Raw genomic sequence first — 18,562 nt, 5'->3', positions numbered from 1 at the left:
CACTGATGAACCGAGCAGAAATTTGAAATTTATACAGCTACATTCTCGCCTACAAACATTGTATAAATCATGTTGTGTCATGGCTGCTAAGCAACATAACGCTGAGGTGGAGGCTAGACAGCGAGTTGAAGGCTACAGCTTCTCTCTGCGATGCTCTCTGCCTTCACGGGACCCCTCTTCCGTAGACCGGGTTGTTTCTCAAGCCCAAGACAGAATAAGCTTGAAAGGATGCAGACCCTGAACTCGGACACAAAGCTCTAGTGGTCTGGCAGCTATAGACGCCAGTAGTTTATCGTTCCTACAAAAGAACAGTAAAATACTTGCAGCAGCAACTTGCAGTACAGCTGCTGTGCATTTACAGTAAACTTCTGGCGTCTGTAGCTGCCAGTATTTGACTGTAAATTTAATATGACGTTTCTTTCTAAATGTTGTAAGTAGGTCTCTGCGTTAAAATAAAATGCTTAGATTACAGGCAGTATCAAAACTTAAATGCAACAATTAGGCCTGTCGCAATAAACCGTAAATCAATTAATCACACATAAATGAAAATTATCAATCTCGTTTTAATTTATAGGCTTTATCATTTCTTCCTGCCTTTTTCTCTTTCTATTGATGACACTGGATGAAAAAGGGCTCAACTCCGGTACTGTCCACTGACCCCTCCCTTCTTCATTTCCTTAGCGTAAGAGAGGAGTGAACTATTGCATCTGATATGCCCTTCTTCTCTGTCTAAATCTAAAGATTATTGAAGGGCAATATAGTAAACAGACTTCATAATCTGTAATCTTTTGGTTGAATGTAGTTTTTATTTCCACTTTAGTTTTATGTTGTGTTTACTGTATTTTCCAGACTATAAGCTGCTACTTTTTCCCTGAACTTTGAACCATGCAGCTTATAGCCTGATGCGGCTTATATGTGGATTTTCTTCAACCACCAGGGGGCTCTTTAGCAGGAAGTGAATCATTGGAAGTCAAAATTGTTAGTCAATTTCAGCATACATAAATTAAAAGATTTTAAATTGTTTAACATTTAAATGTAACATTTTAAGGAGCTGGCAAGTTTACTTTGTAAAAGTTCAAAGAACAATATTCATAGTAGGCTGTTTTGTTACCCTAGCTACAATCTGATGCTGTGAATTTAATCTTTAAGTTTGAGCTCCGTTTGTTCACAAATACAATTTAGTAAACTGCAATTATAACTGATTGCTTTTTAGGTTGGCCAATTAAACTACTCCCCCTCTCTCAGATTAAATCCAACACATCTGTTAGAGGTGCTGATGTTTTTAGCAACAAAAGGGGCCTCTAAATCAAATTCTTCTCCAGGCCTCATACAGCCTTGGATCGGCCCTACATGATGAGGTAATCTGCTGCACTATGCAGAGATGTGCGACAAACAGGAGATTTAATTCAATGCTGCTAATGTGGCTTTAGTAGCTCTTTCATTTTGTCTGAGTTTTAATAAGCATCACAGACACCATTCTGGTTGGTCGAGTTTATGGGGCGAGTCTCTCAGATCTCCACGCGGCCGCGCACATTATTTCTGTCTGAAAAAAAAGTTTTTATTTTTTTATTATTATTATTTTCCTAAAAACATAAACAAGAAAGGCTTTGTCTTGTGGTGGCACTAGTAAAGGATGGCGGGCCGCCAAGCCTATAATACACTGGGGGAAACCCTGACAGTCTCACTTCATACCACTTTTTATCTCTTTATGACTGTCAGAGTTGACACCTATTAAACACAGCACATAACACAGGAAAGACAAGAGAAAGTTAGATTCTTAATACTCGCGAGGAGAACAGACAGAGATGTGCTTTCAGTTACAAATCTCCTACTGCTCTGAAGCACATTTGCCTGCCCCTCTTTTTATTGTCTTTAGGATCCCTAATCACAGAGAGCGCTGTAACTCTAAAGGGAGGGGGAAAGACACTTCATCACACAGTCACAGCGCCAAGATTATCACTAACTAACAACACAATCTATCTCGCACTAGCTTATCCAGTTCCTGACCCAGGATCAAGCAGGACAAGTTGTACATCTTCACGGCGATGGTTTTATAGCTATCTAAGAGGTCAAAGCAGGCCGTTCTGTGAAGAGCTGCTGTCACTGCTCTTCTTCAGAGAGGCCTTCTGAGAAAGCAAGCCAGAGTGATTAACAATACAGAAACATTCCTTAAAAACATATGACTAAACTAAATAAGTAAGAATACATAAACTAAGAACATAATAAAGATATAACAAATAGTTGATAATAATACAATTTACCTAACATTCCCCCCTGTTTATCAAATATTTGTTCTAAGTCTCACATCCCTTCTAAACAGCCACTTCAAATGATTTTCAGCTGGGGGTTTATTTTTTAAGAACGCAAATATTTTTACTCTCAAGGGTTGTACTCAGTTCAAAAACTAGGATCTAAATACATGTAAGGGGAATCCTCAGCAGAGGATTCTGTTTCAGACTCAGCTTGTTTTACGAACAAAGGATACATCTGTGCCATCCGGTCCTCCATGGGCAAAATTGCTGTGGTGATGATACAGTTAAACAAAGAACGCAGGCAAAAAGTACAACGGCATTCACACAAGGTTAGAATGGCAGCAAAGACTGCCACTGATACTAAAGCAGAGGACACAAGGGTTTGGTACCTTCCAACAACCTCCAACCATGCATCCCACATAGAGGTGTTTGCTCCAGAGGTTTCCTTCATTTTGCCATTCAGGGTTCGGTGCCCCGTAATGGCCTCCGCCAGGCTCCCATCGGCTGCTGCGTTGGTTGGCAGGTATATACAACATCTTTCTCCAAAGATAACACACACACCCACCTCTTTCTCAGCTAGCAACATGTCAAGAGCTATACAGTTTGGAAAGCCATCAGTGAAGTAGCGGCCAGCTGCTCATGAACCTCCTCGAACTCAGCCTGTGTCTAGTTACTTAGTTTTGCACGTTGTAATGAATGAAATTGATCCCGCCTACGCCCCTGTTTACAGTACACCACCAAGAAATTGTAGATTCAAAACCTGATTGGTCAAAATTGGTGAGGGACCCGGATGGCATGGATGTATGTAGACGCACATGTTCCCATGACAGCTCTCGTTTCTGGAAATGGTAAGACAGAACATGTGTTAGATCGGTTTCTCACATAGGATAAACAGATACAGGCAATAAAGAAACTGGAGCACAGAAACCCGTAACCTTTCAGGGTAACTTATCAAAAAGCCTGTCATCATCGCTCCACCACCAGACATCTCTCCAAAATATGACTTAGGTAATAATCCAAGTCACTGACAGAAAGTTTACTTCAGTTAAAGTCTTAAAGCATCTGAAATGTCCCGTCTTTAAGTATGGAATTTACTGCAATAATGGATGTACTCAAGTAAGGTAATGAAAAGTATAAGTTAAAAGTAAAACAAGGCAAATGCAGTTTGAATGACTTCTTTTTTATATATATACTGGTAAATTTTTGTCAAATAAACTTAAAGTAATGTACACAACCAAGTGCAGGCAAAATTAAACTTGCTAATAGATATACCTGCAGGCATCATTTAGTGAAAAAATTAGGCACTTTACCTATACAAGGTTAACTTAACCTAGTTTACAACTGAACCAGCTTCTTAGTATCCCCTCCAGGACAGAACATACAAAGGTTTTGTAAGCCTTAAGTTTTCCCTTCAAGTAAGGTTAGTAATGAAAATGAGAAAAATAAAAGTCCGTACAGAAAATGCGGCCAACATGAAAGGCAGGCAAGGCCAGTAAGCTACCAACTTTGTTGCAGTCAATCAGTAGGTGGGGTCAAAACACTGGCCTAAAAGTGAAAGTTCATCAAAAATTGTCATAATTATTTACGCTTTCCTTTTAGAAAGGAATCTTTTCATCAGTTACTGCGAGAGGAAATATTGAACATAAATCCTACAAGTGCTTTTAGGATTAGTTTTACTCATCATTAAGAATTACCGTTTAATGGTTGCTAGGGTTGGCCATAGTAAATGTCTTGGTTCCATACATACTACACAATCTTGCTTGACTAATTTAAAAGCCTGATCTACCATTAATAATAAGAATAATAAAATAATAAGCAGTTATTATTTTGTCCAGGCTGAAAACATAAAATGAAAATAAAAAACAACATTTTTATTCGCCATTTCAGTAATGTTTAAGTTCGTTCGGCTCCTAAGGATGCTCCAGGGTTGTGGACAATCTTCACCAGTTTTGAGACGGTCAAACTATTTGGTTTAGCCCCCTTTGCAACCTGGCCTTTGCCCTGTAGGTCAGTGAGCCTCCGGAACTTATTCTGTCTTTTTTTTTTTTTTTTTTACTTCTGGGCTGAAATGTACGGAGCCCCTAAGGGGACATGGAGAAAAAAAAAAAGGAAAGAAATCTCGACTTATTATCGCGAGATCCCGACTTATTATCTCGAGATCCCGAGAAACTAAGTCAAGATCTCGAGATCCCGACTTATTATCTCGAGATCCCGAGAAACTAAGTCAAGATCTCGAGATCCCGACTTATTATCTCGAGATCTCGAGATCCTGACTTAGTTTCTCGGGATCTCGCGATAATAAGTCGGGATCTCGCGATAATAAGTCGGGATCTCGAGATCTCGACTTAGTTTCTCGGGATCTCGCGATAATAAGTCGGGATTTCTTTCCTTTTTTTTTTTCTCCATGTCCCCTTAGGGGCTCCGTAAAAATGACCTTTTTGCAATGTGACAGGTGTACCCAAGATGACCTTTCTGCTATTTTTATGGCTGTGGGAGTAGTCAGCAGCACTTGGTACGGCCCGTCGCACTTAGGAAAATACGCCGAGATGAGAGTATAGGCAAAAATAGTTTGTTTTTGTTTTTCTAAATTGGCTTCTCATATAATCAGCTTAAGTAGCTTCCTCATCTATTTACCCTTGATTATTAAACTGTGACAATCTATACAGCCTTCCAAATAATGTTTAAAAAGGTGTAAGTTTTGATGTACTTGTAATGTTAATGTATAATTTTACCAAGTCTAAACATTGCGTCCAGGGCCTACTAGTTCCTCCAATACATGTTTTAATCTGCTTTTCACAGTACCATTTGTTCTTTCCACCAACCCTGTACTCTAAGGATGATAAGCACAGTGGTTTTTCAATGTCATTCTCACATCACTTGTCACTGTAATCAGTCTGTGGAATGTTGTTTTTTGCGCAGATTAAACAAGTTCTACAAAAAGATTTCGAATGAGAAATAAATCCATAAGTAGTATAATACTGATGTACTTGTCCGACCATTCCCCCTGTCGAGACATGCGACACACCATGGCTCGATATTGCAGCCCATTTATATAGATTTTTTGGTAAAATAGGCTTATTGTCAGAGCTTTCATAGATATCGTCTATTATTGTTGCTCCTTTCTTCGTCCATAATTCTTTTTCATTTTGTGGACTTGCTTGTTGCATTTCACGTAGAACTTTTGATCATAGGATTGAGTTTTCTTCTAAACGTAACACTGTTACTGTTCCTGCCGCTGCTTGTTTTGCCATCTTATCAGCGAACGCATTCCCCAGGGACACTGTCTGTCCCTGCAGTGTGTGCCGCACATTTGCAGGTTGCTAGTTGCTTTGGGAGTTGTACAGCTTCAAGTAATTCTTTTAACAATTCTGCATGCGTCACTGGTTTTCCTGTTGATGATATCATACCTCTATATTGCCAATATTGTGCAAAAGTATGAACAGTTGCAAACGCATACTGACTGTCAGTATAAATCGTTACTGTTTTATCTTTCATAAGTTTGCAAGCTGTGGTAAGTGCGATTAATTCTGCAGCTTGGGCTGAGTAATGTGAAGGGAGCTTTTCAGCTTTTAGCATTGTCTTATCAGTTACCACTGCATACCAAGTTTGAGTTTTTCCTAGTTCATCTTTCTTTGAAGAACCATCTACAAAAAGTGTTTCACCTTTGTCTAATGGTAAATCTTTTAAATCGCTTCTACTTCTAGCTGTTTGTTTTGCTAAAAAGGTTTATCTGCAGTAATAGTGCTGATACCGCGTGTGGTACTTTTAGCGTTAATGGATGGAATAGTACAATAGAAGCACTAACTTCAACAGCCATGGAAGCAGCAATAACAGCCCTCACACAGTGAGGCAACGCACACGCCACACTATCTAGTTTAGAGGAGTAATATGCGACCGGTCTCATTTTATCACCATGTTGTTGTGCCAGTGCCGAGGTCATGAAATGACCTTTGCAATCCACCATCTGAACAAAAGGTTTTTGATAGTTTGGTAAAGCTAGGGCAGAGGTTGACACAAGGGCCTTGTGATGGACCGAGTTAAAAACAGAAGGAGTCACAGGATATTAATTAGAAAAATAGGGTTTTTTTATTTTAACCCAAAGATTATAACAAAAGATAAACTGAGCTCATAAAAGAGGTCAAAGAAACAAAACTGAACTCAGGCAAAAAGTGTAAACAAACTGGCTGCACAAACATAACTGACCTAACAAAGAAATGACACACAGGGGTATATAAGCTGGCTGATCAGACCAATTAAGACACAATAGGGGTATCTAAACAGAATACAATCACACACACAAAAACAAACATTACAGCTAAGTTTGGCTAAACTAAAGACTCACAAAATGAAAATAAAAAATATTAAAGTTTAAATACTACTATTTACTTAAATACAAAACTTATCTAAATAATGAAACTACAAATTTCCCCTGCCAGCAGAAACTAATGGTGCAGTCCAATTAGCACCTATGCCTGCTGAGCCCTGGACCCCATCTCCTGTCTGGCCACTCCAAGGCAGGTAAGCACCGGCAAAAGAAAACAAAGTTAATCTTAAGCAAGCAAATAATACTTTAAAGTTGATATAAATACACATGTTCACTAAATGTGCGCGCTAACATAAAGAACAAATGTATCCAAATCAACTAATAAATGTTTTACTTAAACTAAAGTGTTGTGTTTGAATGAAAAAATAAACTGCATAAAAGGGTTACCGACTTCAGAGTGTGGCCATGGATTTGGCCATCACACACTCCCCCACTTCCTGATCTTCCCTCTGGCACCGAGAAAGGTAATCAGCAGTGGTGTTGTCTTTACCGGGGATGTAGTGAACCTTAAACCGAAATGGCTGCATTGCAAGATACCATCTGGTGATTCTTCCATTAGTGTCCTTCATTCTTTCTAGCCACTGGAGGGCTCTGTGATCAGTCTGAAGTGTGAATTCTCTTCCTAACAAATAATATTTGAATGAGTCAAGGGCCCATTTAATAGCCAAGGCTTCATTCTCCACAGTTGCATAGCGTCTCTCTCTTGGCAGCAGCTTGCGACTGATGTAGGCAACTGGATGTTGGTCCTCTGGTGGTCCCTGCAGAAGCACTGCCCCAAGGCCTCTTTCAGAAGCATCGGTCTGCAACAAAAAGTCTTTTGCAAAATCTGGTGAGTGCAAAACAGGATTCTTACTCAGAGATTGGCTAATGTCCTTAAATGCTGCAATAGCATGTGCTGTCCACTGAATTTTAGTGGGACTTCTGGAGCCTGTCATGTCTGTTAGGGATGCTGCTCTAGCTGAAAAATTAGGAATGAATCTGTGGTAGAATGCAGCCATGCCAAGGAAAGACCGCAGCTGTTTCCTGGTTTGTGGGAGCGGACAGGATGAGATTGCATTGATTTTATCAACTTGAGGTTTCAGAGTACCACCTCCAATGGTGTACCCCAGGTACTGTATTTCTGTCCTAGCAAGAGCACACTTTGCTGGATTGATGGTAAGGCCTGCTGAACGCAGCCGATCCAGGACCTCCTTTAGATGGACAACATGCTCTTCCCAAGTTCCACTGAAAACCACAATATCATCAAGGTATGCACAGGTGAATGCTAAGAGCCCACAGAGAACCTGATCCATTAGTCTTTGAAATGTTGCTGGGGCCCCATGCAGGCCGAATGGCAGGACTGTGAACTCAAACAATCCCCAGGGGGTGCGAAATGCTGTCAGCTCCTGGGACTGTTTGGTGAGAGGCACCTGCCAGTAGCCCTTAGACAGATCAATAGTTGTTAAGTATCTTGCTTCCCCCAGGTGCTCAATGAGGTCATCTATACGTGGCATTGGGTAAGAGTCAAATTTTGATATGGAGTTGAGGTACCTGAAGTCGATGCAAAATCTTATTTTTCCATCCTTTTTCGGAACCAACACAACAGGGTTGCACCACTCACTTGTTGAAGGTTGGATAATTCCTAGAGACAGCATGAGGTCCATCTCCTCCTTCAGCTCCACCCGGAAGCGTTCAGGTATCCTGTAACTCATACGCTTTACAACAGCATCTGGTTTTAAAACAATGCTGTGCTCCACCAGAGTGGTGTGACCTGGGCACTCTTGAAATATGTCAGAAGTAATAAGAGGCGTTACCTGAGACTGTTGCTCGCTGGTGAGATGGCTTAGGTCCAGCACAGAGGATGTTACTGAAGGCAAATAGTCATTAACTTCTTCCTCCTCCTCCACTCTGTGAATAAGCAACACCTCAGTTTCATTCTCCTTCCGTGGAACCCACTCCTTGAGAAGGTTAACATGGAGCACTCGACTCCCTCGCTGGAGACCTGGTGTAGAGACTTGATAGGTAGTAGGTCCAGTTTTCCTCAGTACTTCAAAGGGTCCCTGCCACTTTGCAAGCAACTTGCCGTCAGAAGTTGGCAACATTACCAAAACCTTCTGACCAGGAGCAAAACTTCTGTGGCGAGCTTTCTTGTCAAACCAAACCTTTTGGCGTTTCTGAGCAGCTGCCATGTGACTCTGAGCCAACTCACCCATCTGCTGCAGTTTATCCCTCATATGGAGAACAAATGAAATAATGTTGACTGGATCCTCTTTACTTTGATCTCCCTCCCATGCATCTCTCAGCAGGGTCAGAGGGCCCCTCACATCATGGCCATAGAGGAGCTCAAATGGCGAGAAACCAGTGGAAGCCTGAGGAACCTCTCTATAGGCAAAAAGGAGGTATGGCAACCACTGGTCCCAATCAGAGCCTGTATCATTAACAAACTTACGAAGCATTTGTTTGAGGGTTTGATTAAAACGCTCCGTCAGGCCATCCGTCTGTGGGTGGTATGGTGTCGTCCTCATGCTCCTGATGCCCAACAGCTTATAGACCTGTTTCAACAGTGTGGACATAAAGTTAGTGCCCTGATCGGTTAAAATCTCCTGTGGAAATCCAACCCTTGAGAAAAGTTGAATCAGTGAGGAAGCCACATGTTTTGCTTTAACAGTCTTTAGTGGAAAAACTTCAGGATATCTTGTCGCATAGTCTGTGATGACTAGCATGAAGCGATTTCCAGATTTACTTTTTTCCACCGGGCCAACCACATCCATTCCAAGGCGTAGAAAAGGTGTGCCAATAATGGGGAGGGGTTGAAGTGGTGCTTTGGTAGGGACTCTAATTGAGGTTTTCTGACACTCAGGGCAGCTTCTGCAAAATAAAGCAACATCTTTATCTTTAAACCAGGCCAGAAAAAATATCGCTTGATACGAGCAGTGGTCTTATACTTCCCAAGGTGGCCAGCCCAGGGAATAGAGTGTCCCAAAGTCAGTACTGTCTCACGAGCTTCCTTAGGGACAACTAACTGCTTAAACTGGCCATGTTGATGATATAAAATGCCATCTTGCAGTATATACTGCTCTTTATTTGTGTCAGATCCTACCGAGGCCTCCCTCCTAGCCTTCAGCAACAGGGCAGACAAAGTTGGATCATTCTGCTGCATTTGTCTGATGTTTGTGGGTATTGAAAAACCCAGTGGCATATCTGGAGCCACCTCAACTGAAGTCTCACCCAGTGCATGTTGAAATTTCTCACGCCTTTTTTGACTGCGTGGCTTCCGAGGCTTTCCAGGTTCTGTCTGCAACTCAGCCTCGAAAAAAGGTAAAGCACTAAGTGTTCCAAAATGCTCATCTTGATTTTTAGCTTGGGCCCTGGTTACAGCCACATTACAGCTCTGCACATCCCTCAACAAATCATAGATGACAGGAAGATCCTCCCCCAAAACTACAGGATAGGGTAGGTTATCAGCTACCCCAACCTTCAACAGATAGGGAGCCCCCTGCACCTCAACAAACATATCTGCAGTGGGGTATGATTTCTCATCACCATGTACACAGCAAACTGATATTGTTTCAGAAGGGCATATACAATTAGTTGGTACATGGTTCTTGTGCACTAGAGTCTGTGTGCTACCAGTATCTATTAAAGCATTCATTTCATGTCCAGCAATCTTCACTGCAATGATTTTACTTGACTGCTTTATTTCAGGTTTAATATCCACATTCTGATGAGGCACAAAACACATTTGAGTTAGCTTACTTTGATTCTTGGGGCACATGGGTTTGGTGTGACCTTCTTGTCCACAGAGGTAACACACCAGAGGCCTTTTTCCTGCCTTAGAGGGCTGGTTTTCTCTTAAGAAGGGCTTACCGACACCCGTTGCCAACTTGTGATGAGGCTGGGAAGGTTGTAGCCGACGTGAATCTTTTGCAGCTCTCCATGCACTGTTGCTCCATGGCTGACTCCTACTCCTGGCAGCTACAAACACATCAGCCAGAGCAGAAGCTTCTGCAGCAGACTTCGGATTGTGCTCCTTGATCCAGACCTGAAGCTCGGGACACAACATTCTCAAAAATTGTTCCAGAATAATCAGTTCACCAACTTGTTTCACAGTTTTATCTTTAGGCTGAATCCACTTCTCATAAAGTTCTTTCAGCCTTGAATATAATTCCTTTGGACTCTCATCAAGAACATCAAGGCAGCGAAATCTTTGTCGGTAAGTTTCTGGATTTATATCGTATTTTTGTAAAATGGCAACTTTTACCTTTCCATATTCCAGGGAATCATCAACATCCATGTTAACATAGGCACAGCGAGCCTTGCCAGTCAGAAGGAATGAGATGGAAAACCCAGTCTGACTTTGGCCAACGATAAGCAGCTGCAATTCTCTCAAATGTGGTCAGAAAGTGTTCAATATCATCTTCAGCAGTTAATTTTTCCAATTTAGGATGATGACTGTGCACAGACTGACCTGTTGAGCTGAAAGCTGAATCCTCAGGTTGAGATGTTACTTGAATCTGATGATCAGTTTGAGTTTCAACAGGTGGTGGATCAGTAGATGTAGGCTCAGGGGGCGGGGTTGTCCTGGCATGCATTTCCATCTGCAAAAGCTGGAACTGGTGTTGCAAGCACTTAAAGCGCTGTTCTTGTTGTGCAGAAACTTCTCTCTGCTTCTTCTCCCGAACTTCCTGTTGTCCCATGAATGCCCGAAGAATCCCAGCAATATCATGCAGAGTTGGCTCTCTGGTCTCCTCATCATTGGATTCAGCTGCTGCTGCTGAAGATCCTCCTTCCATTTCCACCCTCTCTGATTGCTGGGAAGCCTCTTTGGTCTCAACCTTGTTTCCTTTTCTTGGGCGCACACCATTCTGCATGGCTCAAAAAAGTTGTTGGAGGGGGAGTAAAAAAAAAAAAAAAAAAAAAATTGCTCACCAAAAGCAGAGAAAAAAAAAATGAAGAAAAAGAAAAAAAAAATTCCTGGCTCCTTAACTCAAAACCCCACTTCTGACACCACATGTGATGGACCGAGTTAAAAACAGAAGGAGTCACAGGATATTAATTAGAAAAATAGGGTTTTTTATTTTAACCCAAAGATTATAACAAAAGATAAACTGAGCTCATAAAAGAGGTCAAAGAAACAAAACTGAACTCAGGCAAAAAGTGTAAACAAACTGGCTGCACAAACAAACATAACTGACCTAACAAAGAAATGACACACAGGGGTATATAAGCTGGCTGATCAGACCAATTAAGACACAATAGGGGTATCTAAACAGAATACAATCACACACACAAAAACAAACAACATTACAGCTAAGTTTGGCTAAACTAAAGACTCACAAAATGAAAATAAAAAATATTAAAGTTTAAATACTACTATTTACTTAAATACAAAACTTATCTAAATAAAGAAACTACAAAATTCCCCTGCCAGCAGAAACTAATGGTGCAGTCCAATTAGCACCTATGCCTGCTGAGCCCTGGACCCCATCTCCTGTCTGGCCACTCCAAGGCAGGTAAGCACCGGCAAAAGAAAACAAAGTTAATCTTAAGCAAGCAAATAATACTTTAAAGTTGATATAAATACACATGTTCACTAAATGTGCGCGCTAACATAAAGAACAAATGTATCCAAATCAACTAATAAATGTTTTACTTAAACTAAAGTGTTGTGTTTGAATGAAAAAATAAACTGCATAAAAGGGTTACCGACTTCAGAGTGTGGCCATGGATTTGGCCATCACAGGCCTGCTTTATTCTGCAAAATGCCTCCTCCTCTACGTCTGTCCATTTCAATGGAGAGGACATTTTGAGATCGTCATTGTACATTAATTTGTTTAAAGGTGCCACAATTTCCGCATAATTAGGCACCCAACTTTGACAGTAATTGGTCAAACCTAGAAATGACATCATTTGTTTGTTTTTTTTTGTTTGTGGTTTTGGCGCTTGGAGAATTGCTGTTTTTCTATCCTCCATGATGGTACACCCCTCTGCACCCAAATTATGACCCAGATATTTTACTTTTGTCTTGCATAGCTGTAGTTTATTTTTATTGACCTTATGACCCTCTTCAGATAAATGTGTCAGAAGCGCTAAAGTGTCTTGCAGACAGGTTTCCCTGTCCGGAGACGCTAATAAAACATCAGCAACATATAATAAAATTTGGCTCCCTCCTGGAGGTTGAAATGTCGACATGCTCGCACTCATAACTTGTGCAAAAATTGTAGGCTTTCACAATAGCCTTGGGGCAATCTGGTATATGATATCCCCCTTTTTACACATGGCATTGCCCATGTGTCACAATTAATAATTACTGAAGATCTTTTGTTAAGTTCAGCAACGTGAAACATTTCTATTTTATTTCTGTTTAGCTAAAAAAAAATGACCATATTTAATTTAAATCAAATCTGAAAACCGTCAATTCAAAATTTGTCCTTTTTAATTTAATGACCATCATTCAAATCCAGAATAAAATCTTGTAGACTGAAGTATATAAAATATTGCTTTTACTCATAATCATTTTTAGAGTAACTAATTTTATCCACCAGGTTTGCGTAAAGTTTCATAGTTTCACTTAACCTTACATTTCAGTTGAGGTAACAACGTAAGTTTTTTTTTAGATTTTATATTAAATAGTCAATAATTTCATCCGTTACTCAATTCTTTAGCACAGTTTGTCTTTATAGAATTTCATAGAATTTGTCATTCATAAAAGTATCAATAAAAATCACACAAAAACCAAACCAATTTCAATCAATTTTGAGATTCTTTATAGGATTAAACTCTAAATTAAATTCGAGTTAAATTCAAATACCAATTATTTTCAATATTTAGAGGCGTTTAATTTATTTCCACAGTAATATTTCTTAAAATGAATTGTCTGTCACTTGTGAGTTTTAAACCTAATTTTAGTAACGTTAAAATATATATATATATTTATGCACCGGTATCGCACAGAAATTCAATTTCTTTTATGATTTTATTTAACGTGTCCCAAGCTGCACATATGTCCACCATTTCATCAGTTTGGTGTGGTGGTTTGTCTTTTTGGGGTGTGATAAACTCTGATCATGCTGAGGATTACTCCTGTTTGAGGTCTCCTCACTCCACCACCCCTCCTCTTGTCCTGTGCAGCAATCTTTGAAGGGCAGTTTTTTGCCCAGTGGCCAGTACCGCCACAAATCCAGCAGCCATTTGGACTGCGTGGATTTTGTGGGGTATCATTTTTTGTTCGTCGCCTAGTGCGACCTCCTCTGTCTCTGCTTTTTCTGCGGCCTTTCATCGGGCCGTCGGAAAAGGCAGAGGTTCCTAAACTTCCAAATTCATCCAGCTGAAAAACATCCGACCTTTGGTTAGGTTTTTCAAAGATTTTGTCAGCATAACGTGCCCACGTGGTTAATTGTGAGACAGGGACAGTTTCAATTTCAACCAGGTGTTTCCTTATCCATCCCCCAATTTCAGGGCGAAAGCCCGTCAGCAAAGCATTTTTCAGTTGCTGCTGATATGCACTGGTGTCATCTTCATTAAAAGTTATCCCACTATGCATTTTAAATTCCTTTTCAAAACGCAAACGGAAATCATCTACTTTTTCTCCAGCTATTTGTTTTATCCCTGCCAAGTGGCGGTAATTTGCTTTTTTGCGAAAATTTCTTTTGACTCTTTCACATAATGGATCCCATTGTGCTTTGAATGCTTCACTCAGTTCTGGATTAGCTCCCATAGGGTATTTTATTGGGCCTAATCTGCCATTTTGATCAGTTATTTTTCCCGTATAATTCCCTCTTACTTTTGCCCAGTCTTTCCCTAGTGAGGACATTGCAGCTTCCCCTGCTTCTATCCCATTTAATCTATAGGAATGAATTAGGCTAGTCATGTCTTCTACCCATATATCGGGATCCTCTGCTGCAGGTGTTATTCCTTCCACAGCTTTACTGGCTTCTTCTAAGGTCCAGGGTCTGAAAACATGTAAGTCTTGGGCCCCTTCGTCTAGTGAGGGGTACAGTCGTGCTGCTGAGACTGCGGCGGCTGATACTGGGGCAGACGGAGCTGCTGCAGCGGCGGGGGAAGGAGTGGCTGCAGGAGCTTGTGCTCCCTGCACCGTTACAGCATTCCGTGTGCTTTCTTTCGTTCTTACAAATAAGTTCTCGGATTCTTTTAACCATAATTTAGCACTACTCAACTCCTCCTCCTTTTTCGCCTTTTTTCTTCCTCTTTTTCCCATTACACTGTTCTCCAAAATTTTCACTACAATTTGCCATTGTTCAAATTTTAATTTCCCCTCTACTCCATATTTCTTCTTCCATTTTGTCATGTATACAGTGCTACCAGGAAATCTGGACAGCATGTACTTCTCATCCCCTTCGGGACCCTCAGCGAGTGAGGAATTACAAGAATTCGTGTTTCCCATTATTTAAAGTACTTGCAATTTTAATTTGAAAAATTATTAACTTATTTACCTTTGGTTTGCTATTTTAGCTTAAAAAATTTATTTATTTAAATTTGGTCCAGGTTCGTTGACTCCTAGGGAGTCCTATGAACTGGAGTTTGTTTCAGTAGGCCAGCAATTAAAAATACCTTGTTGTGGTATTCTCCACTTCAACTCTTTCGAGTGGGAGAATCTTGCCTTTGCATCCACAAGAGGTTTGCTGCTTACAACCCTACTGTTTTATATGAGGTAAAATACCGAGTGGTATTTAAACCTCCAATCACTCTCACTTTCACACTTTTTGTCACGGAAATTAAGCGCCTGTCGTCGCCGGACTCAGCCGTCCGTTACCACGGGTATTAGCCAGGCCCCGCAGCCTAACAGGACAAGGTCTCCAACCTTGCACAGCACCAGGCTCCGTCCGCCTGTTACGCGAAAACTTTGCGTTAGGACTTTCGCTGTCCTACGCGGATTTTGTGCATTAATTTAGTTACCTGTTAGAGTCTAGAATTTCCAGGGTTTTATATACGCGCAATGACCCCCAGTCACTCGCCACACTTTTAACACTTTTACTTTTAACACTTTTAACCAAGAATCACTCACCCCTGTTGCCTTTCCTTGGAGTCTCGTCAACCTTCAGATCCCAGCAGGCAGGCAGAGTGTCAGCCCTTGAACAGGTTCTGAAAAGCTTCCACTAGGAAGCTTGCCGTGCACGGTCTCTACTGGCATCTGCCTTACCCGCTGGAATCCTTCCGGTATGTTGAGATCCGGCTCGAAGGACCAAATTATGTCAGAGTTGACACCTATTAAACACAGCACATAACACAGGAAAGACAAGAGAAAGTTAGATTCTTAATACTCGCGAGGAGAACAGACAGAGATGTGCTTTCAGTTACAAATCTCCTACTGCTCTGAAGCACATTTGCCTGCCCCTCTTTTTATTGTCTTTAGGATCCCTAATCACAGAGAGCGCTGTAACTCTAAAGGGAGGGGGAAAGACACTTCATCACACAGTCACAGCGCCAAGATTATCACTAACTAACAACACAATCTATCTCGCACTAGCTTATCCAGTTCCTGACCCAGGATCAAGCAGGACAAGTTGTACATCTTCACGGCGATGGTTTTATAGCTATCTAAGAGGTCAAAGCAGGCCGTTCTGTGAAGAGCTGCTGTCACTGCTCTTCTTCAGAGAGGCCTTCTGAGAAAGCAAGCCAGAGTGATTAACAATACAGAAACATTCCTTAAAAACATATGACTAAACTAAATAAGTAAGAATACATAAACTAAGAACATAATAAAGATATAACAAATAGTTGATAATAATACAATTTACCTAACAATGACCAAAAACTATAGTGTGTTTTTTTGGAATGTTATATGAGAGACCAACGCAAAGTACTGCCTCGTTGCGTGAAAGTGAAATAATATAACAGTTTATGAACTGCAAAAGCAAAAGGTGTAGCATGCACTTGTACTAGACGAGATTAGAGTCGGCACAATGTAGATTCACATCCCACTGCTACCACTTTTTGATTATATTCTTAACAGCTTTGCACACCTTGAAACTGAGATTTCTTTCCTGTTTGGAAAATAACTCAAGCCCAAGTGGAAAGCAAATGTGAAAATCTAATTTCTGTTCTTGCCACAGATTCTAAATTGGATGTAGATTTTAATCAGGTAATTTTAATACTTGAACATTCTTCTATCTAAGCCAGTGTTTCTCAACCCTGGTCCTCACTGCCCCCCTGCTCTGCATGTTTTAGATGTGCCTGTATTCCAGAACACCTGATTCAAATGATTGCATGACCGTCAAGTACTGCAGAAGCCTGTTAATTACCCAGAGATACAATTCAGGTGTGTGGCAGAAGGGAAATACCAAAAACATGCAGGACAGGGGGGCGGTGAGGACCAGGGTTGAGAAATGCTGATCTAAGCCATTGTACTGTATCTCCAGTTGTATGTTTTCATTAGTTCTCCTGCTTTGCAAGTCTGGGCATCTTCTACTTCATCCAACAGGTTTTCTTCCAGGATTGTTCTGTATTTAGCTCCTTCCATCTGCCTATCAACTCTGACCATCACCTCTTTATTTCAATATAGGGGATGATGTGCTAGTTTTCCATCGCACCAATGTCACCAAAAGGTAGATTTTGGATAAATCCGTTTGAGTATCTTCTTCTTTGTCTCTCCATGGACTGTGTCAAACTGCCTACTGGACTTTTTATGGCTTTTATTTTTAAAATGGCATTCTTAATGCCATTGTTTCATCTGTTTTGTAGAGTACACGACTAATAGTTGTGGACAAATACCACAACAATTTTCTCTCTTTATTTACTGCCTCTGGGTTCTATCCTCAGGAAACATGGGATTTCATTTCATTGTTATGTTGACGATTGCCAGATTTATTTGCCCCTGAAGCAGAAGGATATTCATTCCATCAAACATCTCCTGGCATGTCTAGGTGATATTAAAGCTTGGTTGGCCTTGAACTTTTTAAATTTTAATGTAAAGAAAACAGAGGTGATGGTGTTTGGACCCAGTGGCTCCTGTTAGTCCTCCTTTGTTGACCTGGGACCCTTGGAGGAATATTTTAAACCTGTTATTACAGATACAGTTTTAAGGTGGACAGTGATTTCAAATTGGACAGCCAAATCAGAGCCGTGGTTAAGTCCAGTTTTTATCATTTAAGGCGATTGGCGTCAGTGAAATCTTTTCTTTCCAGCCAGCATTTTGAAACAGTGATCCAGGCTTTTATTTCGACTCGATTGGATTACTGTAACTCACTTTATCTGGGAGTCAGTCAGTCGCTGCTCTCACATCTGCAGCTGGTTCAGAATGCTGCTGCACGACTTTTGACAGGAACTCGAAAGAGAGGGCATGTGACCCCTGTCCTGGCCTCACTTCACTGGCTGCCTGTATATTTTAGGATTCATTTTAAAATTCTTATGTTTGTTTTTAAATCACTGCATAATCTTGCCCCTGCTTACCTCTCTGAGCTTCTTCACCCCTATATGCCCTACCGGTCTCTCAGGTCCGCAGATCAGCTGCTCTTGGAGGTACCGAGATCAAGAAGGAAGCTCAGAGGGGACAGGGCTTTCTCTGTCGTGGGTCCTAAGTTATGGAATGACTTGCCTTTGGAGGTCAGAGAGGCCCCTTCACTGTCCACTTTTAAAGCTTGTCTTAAAACCCATCTATGTTACTTGGCTTTCAACTCCAGTGGGATCTAGTTTTAAATTGTATGTTTGTTTTTAAACTGTAGGAGTTTTTATTTTTTAATTATGTTGTGTTTTAATGTACAGCACTTTGTATCAGCTGTGGCTGTTTTAAAGTGCTTTATAAATAAAGTTGGTATGTTGACATTTATAGTTGTAACATGAAAAAGTAAAATATCTACCATCTGGCAAAAGCACTGATCTGTTTGATCCATTGCCTTAGTTTGTCTGTTGTTTTACTGTGCTAAAGACTAAACTCGGTGTCAGTTGGTTAAAAATGGGGTTTGTCCTAAAAACAACAACAAAACATTTCTTACAGACGTATCAATAAATTATATCAAGAAAGCAACCACCTTATAATATTTTCTTATCA

At 40.7% G+C, this 18,562-nt stretch overlaps 1 protein-coding gene and 1 long non-coding RNA gene across 2 annotated transcripts; both read right to left on the bottom strand.

The window, feature by feature from the left end:
* Positions 1-1,769: 1,769 nt before the first annotated feature.
* On the bottom strand, positions 1,770-16,322 carry LOC148155256 (uncharacterized). Its single transcript, XR_015765454.1, has 2 exons — positions 15,581-16,322; positions 1,770-3,091 (listed from the first exon to the last, which is right to left on the bottom strand). It is a non-coding gene; the product is annotated as an uncharacterized LOC148155256 (long non-coding RNA).
* Positions 13,574-14,863, bottom strand: LOC148155257 (uncharacterized). Its single transcript, XM_088013237.1, has 2 exons — positions 14,837-14,863; positions 13,574-14,644 (listed from the first exon to the last, which is right to left on the bottom strand). Exons 1-2 carry the CDS (start codon positions 14,861-14,863, stop codon positions 13,574-13,576), a joined length of 1,098 nt encoding a protein of 365 aa, XP_087869363.1.
* Positions 16,323-18,562: the final 2,240 nt, after the last annotated feature.

The sequence above is a fragment of the Poecilia mexicana genome, unplaced genomic scaffold, assembly GCF_051168715.1.
Source record: "Poecilia mexicana isolate PSO_F unplaced genomic scaffold, ASM5116871v1 scaffold_15, whole genome shotgun sequence".
NCBI lineage: Eukaryota > Metazoa > Chordata > Actinopteri > Cyprinodontiformes > Poeciliidae > Poecilia > Poecilia mexicana.
The sequence above is the reverse complement of the archived record's forward strand: the minus strand, read 5'-3'. Positions and strand labels throughout refer to the sequence as shown.

Excerpts from the sequence above, each read along its gene's own strand:
- LOC148155257 (XM_088013237.1), bottom strand. The coding sequence starts at position 14,863 with ATGACAAAATGGAAGAAGAAATATGGA. Across the intron at positions 14,645-14,836 it reads AATGGAAGAAGAAATATGGA|GGAGCACAAGCTCCTGCAGC; the intron begins GTAGAGGGGAAA and ends GTAACGGTGCAG.